The 14,882-nt window shown below is 46.1% G+C and overlaps 1 protein-coding gene across 3 annotated transcripts in view; it reads right to left on the bottom strand.

Annotated features, from left to right (window-relative positions):
- The window catches only part of STX8 (syntaxin 8), a 199,266-nt gene that overhangs the window by 47,631 nt on the left and 136,753 nt on the right, over window positions 1-14,882 (bottom strand). For 2 of the 3 annotated variants that reach the window (XM_040243371.1, XM_040243370.1), the window contains one exon: window positions 6,754-6,895. The exons of the other annotated variant lie outside the window; for it this stretch is intronic. In XM_040243371.1, the coding sequence (XP_040099305.1) occupies window positions 6,754-6,895 (142 nt within the window). The remainder of the gene's footprint in view (window positions 1-6,753; window positions 6,896-14,882) is intronic. 3 annotated transcript variants of the gene reach the window in all.

Here is a 14,882-nt window from a genome sequence, read left to right as displayed (position 1 = left end):
AAAAAAAAAAAAACCAAGACATTAAACAGAGAAGCAATATTGTAACTGTTGGGACCTAACAAACGCCATGATAGGCTTCAGGGACTAAGGTAGGACTCACGGGAAAACCTGAGTCATTGCCCAGTGAGGTCATCCCCGCGGATGCCAGGACTTGTCTAATCAGCATACTCCCCGTAACCTGGTTTGAGTTTATCAGGACGTAAAAGACATCCCCCTGCAGCCAATAGCCAATTAGTAAATACCAGGAAACCCCTGCAGCCAATAAAGATTAGCCAATTAGTAAATACTAGGAAACTCCTGCAGCCAATCAGCCCTTGCCAACTCTCTGTCTTTGTTCTAAAACCTATAAATACTGCTGTAAATCTGGGCTCGGGGCTCTTGCTCCACTCCACTGCGTTGGATGTGGTGGGAGCCCTAGCTCAAGCTAGAAATAAAACCCCTTCATGCTTCTGCATTGCTGTGGACGTCTTATTCTCTCAGTTTTGGGGACTCAGACTCTGGGCATAACAGTAACAAATTCAATAAAGACTTAAAAATGGACCACATTGAAAAAAATCTTAAAAAAAGAAAACCAGAAACTATATGCCAGAGGAGGCTGGAAAGGAGAGGCTGACTTCATGTGGCATGGGCTTCCCTGGGTGGAATAACAGGAGGACAGGAGTGGGGGAGCTATATTTTTGTGGTTCTGGATACAAGAATAAAGACCCTCAACTGAGCAACAAGTGGTCAGAAAAAACCTATGCTTCAATTATGAAGCAATGTTCTAAGGCAGGAGCATCACTTCATGATGACACACGATGAGCAGCTTGGAAATTCTGGCTCCAGTCAAGACAAATTTCTCCTTGTACCCTGGACTCATCTGAGTAATGCCCGCTCCTCCCCTTCATCCAGGTTGTCTAAGTCTTCTGTCTTTCAAAGAGTTTGTTTTAATTTCCTTTATTCCACATGCACACTTGCATGAAGTCACCTCTTCACTCTTTAAATTCCTGTAACATTTTACCTGTATTCCTCTTATACCTTTTATCTCATTTTGCCTTGTATTAAAGAGATACTTAGATACATGTCTTATCTCCTTTACTGAAATATTTAGATCCACATCCTATTTCCCCTTGAGGCAGGGTATGCATCTGATGAACTTCTAGTACAGTTCCTTACAATCCTAAAATCTATGAAGAATGAATGAGTTGTCACGTGGCTTTTCACTGTATCAATTCCTGGAGAAGTATTACCTGGTTTGTTCCTGACAAGCCTTTGAGTTTCCTTCCAACCAAAACACAAAACATCTAAAAATGCCCATAATTCTGGGCCTGGCTCTACCTAAACTATGGGCTTCCCACTAGACTGTGAGATTGGGAATGTATCATTTACATCTTTATGCATCCCATAATCCCTACTGTAGTATACACTCAAAGAATACTTGGTGGCCTAAATCCCAGGCCCTGAACTTTAGCTTACTAAGGACATCTACCTACTAAGATCTCTGGGTGAGTATTTGGGCAGATGAATAGCAGTAACAGACATAAGATCAGATTTGCTCTGAAAGAAACTGTTCGAGAGGAGATAAAGCAGAGAGGAATAGAAGAAGAAGAAGCACAGCTCCACCACAATGAACAGAACTGGAGAGGAAGCACTGGTCAAAGAGAGCTTTCCCCCGATTTCTAGAGGACAGAAGACAAATGTGGAAGGGCTGACTATGCAAAGTGAGGAGGAAGCAGTGGCTGAGAAACCACTGAAGAGGGTGCCAACTTGCTAATAATAATAAGCACGGTTCCTGGGAGGCTCCAGACTGATAGACACCAAGCAAGAGTGTGAGAGAAATGGAACTGAGGACAGGACTCACTGAAGATCTTTATATGAACCTTGCCACCTGCCAAGCAGCAAAACCAAGTGTTGACACCTATGTACAAACGAGGAGTGTTTTCTCTAAAGAAACTGGGCAAAAGCTCCCTGGGGCACTAGAGCTGCCAGTGTGGGTGCTGCTGTCCTAGAGTTGAGTACTCCGCCTGTGGCATATTGTGAGGGCTGGGAAGGGGGTCCTCCGCAACCTGGCAGTGAGGCTTATCAGTCAACCAGATCCATCTGTATACACAGAGCTCCCACAGCCTTTCTACTTCCAGGTTCATGCATACAAACTCATCCCGAGGATTCATCAAAGCCGTTAAGCAAAGTCCGTATCATGACCAAGAAAGCATCAGTAAACAAATAGAAAAACTGACCATAGAGGATACAGAGATAATTCTGACAGAAGAAGAGAACTGAAAAATAAAATACAACATAATGAAAGACTCTAGTATTCTTGAAGAGACTTGGGGAAAATATTGCATCTATAAAAACAAGAACAGAATCCAACAAATAAAGAACAATCAAGAATAAGAGCTTCTACAAATTAAAAGACCCACAACCAGATGCATTGTTCTGTTGTTCTGACAGCAACAATAAAAGATTCTAAAAGCTCCTGAATAATAAACAAACAGTATGTCAATGATTTGGAGAAGGCAATGGCACCCCACTCCAGTTCTCCTGCCTGGAAAATCCCATGGACGGAGAAGCCTGGTGGGCTGCAGTCCATGGGGTCGAGGAGGGTCGGACACGACTGAGCGACTTCACTTTCACTTTTCACTTGCATGCATTGGAGAAGGAAATGGCAACCCACTCCAGTGTTCTTGCCTGGAGAATCCCAGGGACGGGGGAGCCTGGTGGGCTGCCGTCTATGCGGTCGCACAGAGTCGGACACCACTGAAGTGACTTAGCAGCAGCATGTCAATGATAAATAAAAACAGGTCACAAACAAAGGAACAAGAATCAGTTTGGGTGGACTTGTCATCAGCAACACTAGATATTAAAGCAAAATCTGAAGTAATTTATAATTCACAACTCTATACTCAGACAAGCTACCAATCGAGCATGAAGATGGAATAAAGCATTTTTACATGTGAGAATTCATAAGGCATACCATTCTTGCCCCTTTTCTTAGAAAGGATGTTGTTCAGCAAAATAAGGACTAAAACTTTTGAGAAAGAGAGATCAGAGAAATAGTATAAGCACATAGAACAACAACAAACAGAAATACCACGGTGACAAGCAGTCCAAAAATCCCAGGTAGGGGGATACCCAAAATAACCTACCTTAAAGAAGAAGAGCCATCTAGAAGGGAAACTACTAGGAAAACCAATGAACAAAAAGCAAACAACAAACAAACCAAAAGGTAAATAAAAACACTGAGATTATCTGATGAATTTTCCCACAGAGAAATTAGCATTATGAGGCATTCTAAAGACATGTTGATATATTGGAAAGAATTATCCACAAGCGCATGGAAAAGTGAACAAAAGAAAAAAAGGGAATAACCAGTTATCTGGGGGGGGCAGTGACAGAAAATAGAACAGTGGCATATCAGTTGATTTAGCAATAAATACTGTTTACAGAGCCATAATCCCACTCAGATTGGAACAGAAAGCCTGAGGGTTTGAGGATGTAGGTTTCCAGGAAAAAAGGGAGATTCAGTTTAGAAAAATTTCAAGACAAATAAAGGGAATGAATATATGGAAAATCAAAGGCAATTTTATCAAAATATCCGAGAAATATAAAGGGCAGGGTAAGTTTTGTACGGCATAAGTAATAAGTAATTTAGAATAAGCAAATGAAAACAGGAAGTTCATGGGCTTCTAGAAGAATGAAATGGATTCAAAAGATATCAGGTATGGTGAAAAAGACAAGCTTCTTCTCACAACAAGGAAAAGAAAAAACAATCAGAAGAATTTAAAAAATAACAACAACAACAAAAAGAAATCGGAAAAAAATGTTAGCAAACCAAAATGTGGCTTGGTTTTAAACCAATGATGGAATTTAAAAAAAGAATAGATCTCAACATTCTCCTTTGACTAACACAGGGATTATGAGTTAGGAATTACACAGATGGAAATATAATCAACCACAGTGCACCTCTTGGTTTTTCAGTGCACAGCATTCACACAGATAAAATAATCTGAAAGCTATTTATTGGCTTTTAACTTGGAAACAACCACAGTATAGAAATCTTAATTGTGGTCAAAATAGATTGCAAATTATCAACACCTGACAAAAGTGAAGGGCTGTGAGATGAGAAGTGGTTGGGAAAAAACGTGAGGCAAATGTACTGTGTACCACCAATGGAACTGGAAATCGAGATTCAAGTATTACTGAGTGTTACAATGGTAATACACAGAGGAATAAAAACCACGATCTTAGAAACAAAGAGGGTGAGTACCCAGTGAGTGAAACCCTATGTATCAGACCAGGAAGTCAATAGGTAATGTCTAAAGTTTAGAAATAAAAAATGATGTGTTAATAATACTCAAGGAATCACTTGAAGAAGAACAAGCAAAAACAGTTCAAAGTGATTGACTCTTGGGATCATGATCGGGATGGATGAATCAGGGCACTGTTTTGTTTTGAAAAGTGAACACGCACTGTTTAACTCTTCTAAAGTAAAGGTTTACTCTAGAACCTGAATATTTTGGCTCATGGCTGCGAAGAAATTAACCTTTGACATGTACCCCTGGATGCACCTAATTCTACTGGTATAGTTCCTGTCTGGGTATCCAGACGCTGGCCAGCAGGAAGCACGTCTTCAGACACATGGCAGCCCACAGGGCATGATGTAACGGAGGCAGGAGGTATAAACTGGGTTAGTGGTCATCTTAGGGAACTTCGAGTCATCACAAAGAGGAAGATCTCTGCCAGGCCTACTGCCGGAATAATCCTGGGTCTTACCAGGCTTCCAATGCTCCTGCAGTACAGAATAAGTAAAATGTCCTATATTTCCCTTTTGAAAGCACTAGGAACAGCTCAAGGATTTGCACGGCAGAATGAAAGGGGAGCTGTCACAGAGTTCCTCAGGACTCACAGCTTGAAAGGAAAGAGGAGGCCCACAGGGGGCCTGCGGACCAAGCCCAGCGGGGGCGGCTGAGCACTTCCACAGCCCAGGGGGTGGGACCACAGCTCTTAAAGCCACAGATCTCCTCCATAGGCACAGAGACCCTCACAGCGGGAATCCATTCACACCAGTCACCCTTGGAGACTGCTATTTATGCTAACGAAATTTATCCCACTCCATTGTATGTTTCTTGTCCGGAGCGCTCTGGGATCCCTTGTTTACGGCCTTCGCCCATATTGTGAGCAGGGGAATGGACAGGCCATTTGAGAGGGCAGGGGTGGCTAATGATGGGTCTGTTAGCTCTGCAGTCAGGCTCTCCTTTGTGAACCAAACCCAATTTGGGTGCATTTGCTTAAAAAAAAAAAGCAAAACCCCATTTGAGGTTGAAGAAATGTTAGTTGTGTTCCATTCTTTTTAGTAGGGGTAAAAAAAAAAACAGTAGAAGAAACTCAAAACTTTATAATATTTATCTATAATCCATCCTTTAGGTTGAAATACACATCCAATTATCTCAGGTATGGGTGCACATGCCGCAGTTGTAGCGCCTTAAGATAGACTCTTAAAAAAAAAATTGGGGGCCTTTCATCACTACAGAGATGCTAATTTTTATCTCCAGGAAAGTAAGGGAAGCCCCTTCTGAAATGTTTTCTTTTGAGGCAGAACTTAAACGTATGCCAATGCTTTCATGAATCCTGTGAGTCAAATCCTTATAAATCCTTTGAGTTGACAGATCAATTATTCCTTCTAACAGCTAATGAACTAATAACCTTTGGAAATTTCTCCTTCCCTGGGTTTAAAATGAAAAAAAAAAAAATCTTTTTAAGAGGAAAAAATAATCAGTTAAAGACTACATAGCAATAAAAACAAATTCATAATAATAGCTTTTTAAAGAAAGCTATATTTTGTTTGAGAGCTATGATTTTTTAAATTAAAAATACATCAAATAACGTTGTATTTTATAAATATAATGAATTTTATTTTTAAAAAAGCCTTAATCTCACATAGTGTCAAGAGAATTGAGAAAAGGGTAGGAAAAAAAAAACAGAAAAGGAGAAAGAGACAGTCAAGAGACATCAGACAGTCCAGAGACATCAATAAGCCAGGTGGGGTTAATAGACCCGGCTCTGTAGAAGGCACCGCCCGAGGTGGGCTCTCTGGGAACCAGGAGGGGGAAAGGACACACACATAAGCACTGGAGAGAAAGGAGAAGGCAGAGGAAGCAGGAAGATATCCTGGTCATTAGGACTGTGAACACAGGAAGCCTATACGGAACATCTTGTGGACAGAAGGGGTCTTGGGGTGGTATGGGTAGAAGCTGGCAGGTAGCGCAAGCTGGCCATTCAAGGGGTTGAACCCCAGGGGGACACTGAAGGCCAGAGCAAGTGGCAGAAGGGGAGCTGGAAGAGACGGAATGCACGTGGAGAGTGTGCGCTGATCCCAAGAATGAGACATGCCTGCCGGGCCAGCAGGGCAGAGAGGCATCGACCCTATCTTATGACAGAAGGCCAAGGATTTTCACAGATGAGAAAACTGAAGCCCTGGGAAGTTGAGTAAATGACTTGCTCAAGGTCCTAGGGCATCAATCTCACACACACACATACATACTTGTGTGCTAAGTTGCTCAGTCGTGTCCGACTCTTTGTGAGCCCCATGGACTGTAGCCCGCCAGGTTCCTCTGTCCATGGGGATTTTCCAGGCAAGAAGACTGAAGTAGGTTGCCATGCTCTCCTCCAGGGGATCTTCCCAACCCAGGGATTGAACCCAGGTCTCACGCATTGCAGGTGGAGTCTTTTCCCCACAACATTAACAATTCTGGAGACGATGTCCCCAAAGCGTACCTTCCAGGGAACATCACACAGCTCTTGCTCGGTAAGCTCCTGGTACGTGATGTGACATGGTGTAGACAGAGGGGAACTTCGGGGTCAGAAGACGTAGCTTGGAATACACAGCTCCACTGTTCTCCAGCCCCATCTGCCCTATCTGTAAAATGGGGGGAATCATAATCACACCTCAAGTCGTGGGCAGGAAACAGTGAAATAACACTGACCTGCCGGAATCCACTCACAAGACCTGGCGAGGGCCCCAGGACCCAACTATAAGCCCATGGCCCTGTTCCGGAAAAGCCACCTGAGTAGTGACACAGCGTCCCATGCTTAGAAGTCTTATGCTGCCGCCATCATGACAGTCTTAATAATTTCTAAACAAGGAGCCCTGCATTTTCATTTCTCACTGGACCTCACAAATTACATAGTTCGTCTTGGGTAACACTCCGTGGCTCAAATGAGATGAGTCTTGGAGAAGACGTCCATCTTTGGCAAGTAACTCTCATGTGGGTGTCCCTGGTGGCTCAGATGGTAAAGAATCTGCCTGCAATGCAGGAGACTGGGGTCTGATCCCTGGGTCAGGAAGATCCCCTGGAGAAGGGAATGGCTACCCATTCCAGTATTCTTGCCTGGAGAACCCCATGGACAGAGGAGCCTAGCTGGCTGTAGTATACGGCTGTCGCCTGCCAGGCTTCCCTATCCATGGGGTTGCAAAAGAATCGGATGCATCTAATGCATTTTTCCCATGTGAGCTGCAAGTCTGAAGTGGAAACAAGTTAGTTTCTCAGCTGCTCAGCATCTGAACCCTTTTTTTTTTTTCTTTAACAAGGGAGGAATTCTTAGCTATATGAGTCTTAGTAGGAGGCAAGACCAGAAGGGCCAAACACTGGCAACCCCCTGCCTCCCCACAAGCACCAGCACACAGCCAGACAACAGTGGTTCTCTAGGGACATCAGAGGCAGCCCTCTCCTGGTTATAGCCTCTGCTGGTCAGCACCAGTGGGGTTAGCAGATGGCGGGCCCGGAGAGCATCCAGTAGTCATGGCAATGAGAAGTCCTATGAGATGGTTCTGTGATGGGGTTGTGGAGATGATCCAGCCACCTGTGGTTTTCTCCCCACATTCTAGTTTGATTCTCCAGCCTTCTCCATGAGTGATTTTTCAAACCACTCAATATCCTTCTAACACCTTTCTTCTGTACTTCAGTAATCAGGGATGCTTTCTGTTCATAGCCAAGAGCTTGTTCTGATATAAAGCTGGACTGTGTCACGGAGCCTGATTCTCCTCCAGCTGACAGACAGCAAAGAAGCCCTCTGTCTCGAGGGAGAGCCTGTTGGGCCCTGAGCCCCTGGTGGTGACTGGAGTGCTGGTGCCTGCCCACGCGGAAGTGGACCTGGCAGGTCACATGGTCCACACTCCTTCTGAAAGTGGGACTCCTTCCGGAATGATTCAGGGTCAAAATAAGATGCAGATAAAGATGCTTCTGATAGCCAGAGGGTGCACTAAGCAGAAGGCCTTTATCGTGGGTGACAGACCTGGAGACGGGCCATCTCCTCTCCCCTCCAGGTCAGCGGTCAGCTTGGGGCTTTCGAGGACATCCCCAGCTGTCGTCGGGTTGTTAGGAATGGAGTTCAGGGACATTCCATGTTGCTCGCGGCCAGAAGATGAGATGTCTTTCATTCACAGTACGTAATTAAGCTGGCAGTGGAGTTCCTGATGGAGTTCTGGGGCACGGTGGGGCTAAAGTGCTCTGGGATTCTGAACACCAAGGACCACACTCAAAAGACGCTTCACATACATCAGGGCCGCAGAAAAAGCCAGATGAGTCGAACACGTGATGTGGCTTCTGCATCCGGGTCAAGGATGCTCCAGGACTCCGCCCTCACCCCACTCCCTTTTACAGGCGTGTTCTATCAATGGTGACAATATTTTACTTTTTGCTGAGGGTTGGGAAAGGAGGCGGAAAGAAAGCTCTGACAAGCTCATTTCCCAACACTTGAACTGAACTCGCTGGAACAAAATCACTTGATTGCTGGCATTTACAGCTTTATTTCTACAGTGCCACTTGGCTGGTGGGGTGATTTTCCAGTCACTGGGTGAGTGACATTAGTTCCAGGACAGGGCCATTAGCCTGGAACTGCAGAAAGACCCAATTACGAGCAGTCCTGCTGGAAAAGCTCAAGATGCGGCCTACCCGACTCTGTGTGGACAGCAGGCGTGGAGCAGGGGCAGAGAGGTGGCGGGGACAGAGAGGTCGTGGGGCCACTTCGAGGCCCATCAGACTACTCAGGCTGTCACAAAGGGGGTCCCAGGGGCAGGACACTTAATGCCAAACTAACGAGGAGGGTCCCTCTCATCACAGCCAAGCCAGTGGCAGTGGACAGAGGTGACCAGAGGCTGTCGGATGTCCCAGAGCTGAAGAGACAGAGACAGTTACCACGCATTTGGGAGAGAAAAGACTGGCACTGGCTCGTCAAGCTGAACAGGTGCGGGGGTGGGTGGAGTAGGGGAACAGAGAGTCCAGGCAAACAACGGCCAGGGCCGGGTCTACTGGGAGCAGCTGGTCTCAGCCTGGAGGAAGGTGAAGGTCTGCCGGGCTCAGTACCCTGGGAGGCGCAGGTACCCTGGGAGGTCCCGACAGCATCAAAGGGGAAGGGAGGAGCCGGGCAAGGGGAGAGAAGCAGGAGGGGCTGAGAGCCCCGCTCGGCAGGCTTTGCAGGGTGAGGAAAGTACTCATACCCGGGGCTTTATTTGAATTGATCACCTCTTATTAGTGTCTTTTGAAATGCGAATTAGCTGATTAACCACTGCTCACAGCCTTCCCACTGTTCTTTATCCTCCAGCATTCAGCAACTTTGTTCTAAATAGGGTAGGCCACAGTAGCCCACCAGGGGGAAATTATTCTCAAGGTTACAAGAACAGTGACCAGGCAAACTTTCTCCCTGGGCTTTCTGGGGGTGGGGGTGGGGGTGGCGAGGGGAAAGCAAGCTCGGGGGGAGACAGCGCCCGAAGCTGGGCTCCTACCACCCCAGGTTTAGAGACCGAACGCTCGTTCCCAGGACACTGGGAGAGCCTCCTGGGTCCATTCTCCTGCCAGTGATGGGGCACCAAAGCAGGACTCCAATTCCCGACCACGTGTGTGTCTACGAGATTCATCTTGTAAAAGTCCAACTCGGTCCAGGCCCCCAAGGGACACCTGTGCACTGGCGGTGGCTCTGTTTGGCGCTGGGGGCAGCACGGGATGGCCTCTGGCGGAGCCCCATCCCCACTTGTCTCTGCCTCCAGTTTGGCAACACGACACAAAGGCAGTGTAGAATGTATACACTTTCCAGGCTGAGCCCCTATTCAGAGGGGGCTGCAGCTTGCACGTAATGGGCCCCCTACAGACAAAGCCAGCAAGTTTCTTAATTAAGTCCAAGTGAAAGACAGATCCCGCTCGCATCTTCAGAGAACCTTCCTTCGGAACTTCAAAAACACCCTGCGCTTGCCTACCAAACTCAGGCGCGAATAACCGGAGAATCGTTTCCCCCTCCCCTTTTTAAAAAACACAGAAAGCCGAGCCCCAGGCGCCCACTCTCCGGCCCCTCTCACTTTCCCTGCAATTTCAGACATGCCTCTGGTTTATAAGACGAGAAACAAAGGGACTTCTTGTGCGGAGGAGAAGCCCTCGGAGGGTCTGCCTTTCATTCGGCCTTCCCCTGAGCACTGCTGTCTAAAGAGCCCTTTAGCTGGTTTCGTCTCATTAACATTTCCATGTGGTATCAAAGGACAGTCTGCAAAACCAGCCCCCTGTACGTACAGCACGGAAGGACGAGTTCGAGGATCGAGTGATGCTAAAAAATTAATTACTAGCTCATTGCCCTTGCAGAAATGTGATTTTCAGAGCCCTCCCCACTTTGCCTAGCCCCAGCAACCAGCTCTCAGACAGACCTTTCTGGGTTTTGCAGTGATAATGTTCTTCACAAACAGCCACCAATTATCCTGCAGCAGTACGTTACCAGGAGTAGGAAATGTTTTAATTTTTTCCCCCTTGTACTGGCCGCCCAGGGTGGGTTAGTGAGGTGGCTGTAATCATGCAAGCTGAGATGAACACTTAGAGCAGCATCGAGGCCGGCTGTCCTGCAGGGAAAATGGTGCTCAAAAATAAAAGTGCGTTTATTGTGGCGAGAAGCTAAGCAAATGCATTGGCCGTTCCCAGAACCGTATTCTCTGCATCAGCATCCTGGACTCTGGTCCCCAGCATGTCCCGTGCACCTGACTAGCTTGTAAAAACGTCACCTTACGGTTAAAGTGCTAAACACGCCCTGTGTTTCCTCGCCTGTTTTCTTCTCCCTACACTGCCCCCCCTCCCACCGCCCCTTGCCTTTTTCCTTCTGCAATTCTTTGCTTCCTCATTAGAAATGCCCGGCAACGTCTGGCAGACAAAGAACACTACAAACAAAGTGTATGGCAAAGGGAGAAAAAAAAATTAAAAAGGGGGAAAAAAAGTGCGGAGGAATTCTTCATTCACTGATCTCTCGAATACATTAATATCTGAAGCTGTTGGCACAGCCTGAAATACTTGGGCAGCAAACAATGTGAGCAAGGATTCGAAGTCTGGGATCTTCAAATAAACCCCAGCGCTGTCATGGCCACCAGGAAGGGGAATAATGGCCATATTAGCTGACCTTCATTTTGTTGTTTCTTCAGAAACCTGACTGCTAGACCTCTGTTTGCTTGTTACTAGGATTTCTTGGCTGAAAAATTTTAGCATTTCCCAGGCCATACAACAGCCAGTTTATTAGGTAAATAAACCAGGCCTTAGGCAGTCTTTTCTGCTTCATAATGAGGACAGGGTGAACTGGAATGCGGGTTGGGCTGGAGACAGAGAGGGTGACTGAGAATCAGAAACTGCATCATCCTTCCTTCATCCAAAGCACCGATGGACAACGAGGACTGGTTATACATCGGCAGCCCGAGGTGCTGGCTTTGGTTAATTTCACCAGCATCCTCCACGATGGAAGGGGGATGAGGCTCACAGAAGGGAAGAACAAAAATTGCAGCTGTCTTCCACTAGCTCTTCTAGCTTCTCCTTCTGTATCTTCAGTGATATATCACTGAGGCCACGTGAATGAGGAACCGGAGACTGGTTTATGACACATTCAAATGGAGCCAGTGGTATTGGATTTCATTTGTCTGCCAGAAATTATAATACCTAAATGTGCTTGCGTTATCCAAGCCACTCTCTGGTGACAATTTTAGTGATATTAATAAAATAAGTAATGCAGAAGAAAAAGTCGCTCAGTCGTGTCTGACTTTGTGACCCCATGGACTATACAGTCCATGGAATTCTCCAGGCCAGAATACTGGAGCGGTAGCCTACCTCTTTTCCAGGGGATCTTCCCAACCCAGGAGTCGAACCTGTGTCTCCTGCATTGCAGGCAGATTCTTTTACCAGCTGAGCTACCAGGGGAGCTGCAAGTAACACAGAACTGGATGCTTTTTCAGAGCCGTTAGATCCAGAGGGCCTTGTGGCTGTCTAGACTGTCACGGCTGGTATTCATGACATCTATGTGCCTGCTGACTATTCACTGTCTTCTCCACCCCTCCAACTGCAACCTAAGCTCCCTCGAGGCCAGGGCTACAGTACTATCCTGTTTCACCCAGTATGGCACCCAGAACCCGTCAAGATGCGCTTGCCGAATGAGGTGGTAATATTTTTTGCCTGCCTTTGGGAAAATACACAATATCTTTAAAAAGCTTTCAGCTGCCACTCCCCAAAGGAATGACCTGCAAATCTTCCTCCAGTGTGGTATTTCTCCACTGAAAATGAATATGAGAGTTTGTTTCCTGGGACTTCCTTAAAGATTCAGTGATTAAGACTCCACTTCTGCGCATGGGTTCGACCCCTGGTTGGGAAACTAACATTCCGCATGCCTTGCAACCAAAAAAAAAAAAAAGATTTGTTTCCTGTGGTTCCCAAATTCCAAGTATATCTCATAATAAATACAATATAAATAGGATAATATATAATAATATAAATGCTAGAAATTTTTACTCTTGCTTAAAGCAGGAAGTCATGTAAAAAGATAATAATACACAGGTTTTGAAAAAGTTATACAGTCATTAGAGTCATTGTTTTGGGCACGCTGTAAAGACAGAGAAACCATTCAGACTCCAGGAAGTAGAAAGCAAGTTGTGTGACATATAAAATATCATCCCAAATGGTTTTTATAAAGTAATGCATGTAGACATATTACACGTATGCACAGAGAAAAGACTAGAAAGATATACCCAAAATGTTAATATTGATTATGGGTGGTGGGTTCTTTTGTGATTAGTGTTCTCTATTTTGCTACAGGAAATTTATTATATTTAAAATCAGAAGAAACCTTCAACAAGCATTTTTTAAAGTAATATATTAGTAAATGAGCTAAATGTGCCTGAAGAGTTTCAAAAAATAAATTATTAAGATTAACTAGCAACCCACTCCAGTATTCTTGCCTGGAGAATCCCATGGACAGAGGAGCCTGGCGGGCTACATACAGTTCATGGGGTAGCAAGAGCTGAACACAACTGAAGTGACTCAGCATGAGAGAGGAGGCACCCAACTGATGTGTCTTTTACACACACACACACACACACACACACACACACCCTAGACACACACGCCTAAAGCTATACAGAAACATTGTTGGTGGGGGGAATCCTATGATGATTTCTTTTCTAATTTACTGAGACAAAATTGCTGCCGAAGTCTGGGGGAAGTGTTCTCTCGCAGCTGGAAGCAACCCGGTGTCACATTTCTGGGTTTTAAAGGAGATGATCCTCAAGGACGCTCAGTTACTTTGAACAGGTGTGACATTCCAGGCTGATGGGGATTCGTACCTGTCAACAGCTGTGCATTAGCATTTCAAAACCCTTCTGACTTTTTCACTAGAGCATTCAGCCTGTTGCAGAGATGGGAAGGCTGAGTGCAAACCAGGAAGTGGTCACCAAAGAGATGTTAAAGACCCAGCTGCCGAACATGACTTCACAGACCTATAGGCCCAACGCTGCCGCATCAGGAAGTAGGAAGAACACTGCTGTAGGTGCTTCAGTGGGGACTTTTGAGTGGTACTGACCATACCTGGTGCAAAGAGCGCGAGGGCGAAACGGGATATATGATAATACTTGCTTGTCAAGGTTCTTCCCCTTCAGAATCACTTGTTTATTCATTTCCACTCATTCCTACAAGGTCATGGCTAAAAATGGCGAGGCGGGGAGATGGATCCAGAATAATGAAATGTCTATTTTAAATCAGGCATCCGTCCCCCACCATCCTTCCTTCCATTCTTCCTTCCCTTTCCTCCTTCTTCATTCATTCAATCAACATCGACTAAGCCTCCCCCCTGTGCCCCCCAAACCCTCTACCCAGGCACTATGCTGAGTGATGGTTCTCCTATACTTAGATGCTCTGAGCCCAGGGACCAGGTCTATTGTACATCCTGGAAGCCTTGCACAGTTCCCCAGAGCACAGAACAGACACCCCCTCGGAGAGGGACATGGTGGGCATGAGGCTGAGGTCCAGTGCTCCATGGGTGTCCATCACAGCCCAGACCTGGGGGGTCAGGGAAAACTTCAGTCGCCCAGGTCCCCAGCGTGAACATCAGAATCACCTGGAAAACTTTAGAATCCCAATGTTCTGTGAACTCAGACTTTAGAGGGAAGGGAAATCCAGGCAACGGGAATTAAACAAACAAAAAAACCTCTCCAGATGATTCTGATTTGTCTGGAACTGCTGTTCTAGATCCTTCCTGCTTGGTGGGTGGCCCTTGGAGCAGCAGTGTCCACGCTTTCTGGGAGTGAGTCAGACATGCAGCAACCGGAGCCCCACTCCAGACCCTCAGAATCAGAATCTGCATTTTGATGAGCTTCCCGGGGGCCACGTATGAGCTGCTCTGGGGTATGTGCTATCCACACTGAACGCTGAAGGCCTAGAAAGCCAGCAGAGGGGAATGAAGAACAGAAAGCAGCTGTGTTCTGTGGGAGGGGAGAGAGAGAGTGTGTGTGTGTGTGTACACTGCATGAGCGCATGCTGGGGGCAGTGTATCAAGCAAGTGTGCGTGTGTGAGTGTGTGAGAGAGAGAGTGTGTGTGTGTGTACACTGCACGTGTGCATGCTGGGG

The sequence above is a fragment of the Oryx dammah genome, unplaced genomic scaffold, assembly GCF_014754425.2.
Source record: "Oryx dammah isolate SB20612 unplaced genomic scaffold, SCBI_Odam_1.1 HiC_scaffold_8, whole genome shotgun sequence".
Lineage (NCBI taxonomy): Eukaryota > Metazoa > Chordata > Mammalia > Artiodactyla > Bovidae > Oryx > Oryx dammah.
This window is presented reverse-complemented; position numbering and strand designations above follow the sequence as displayed.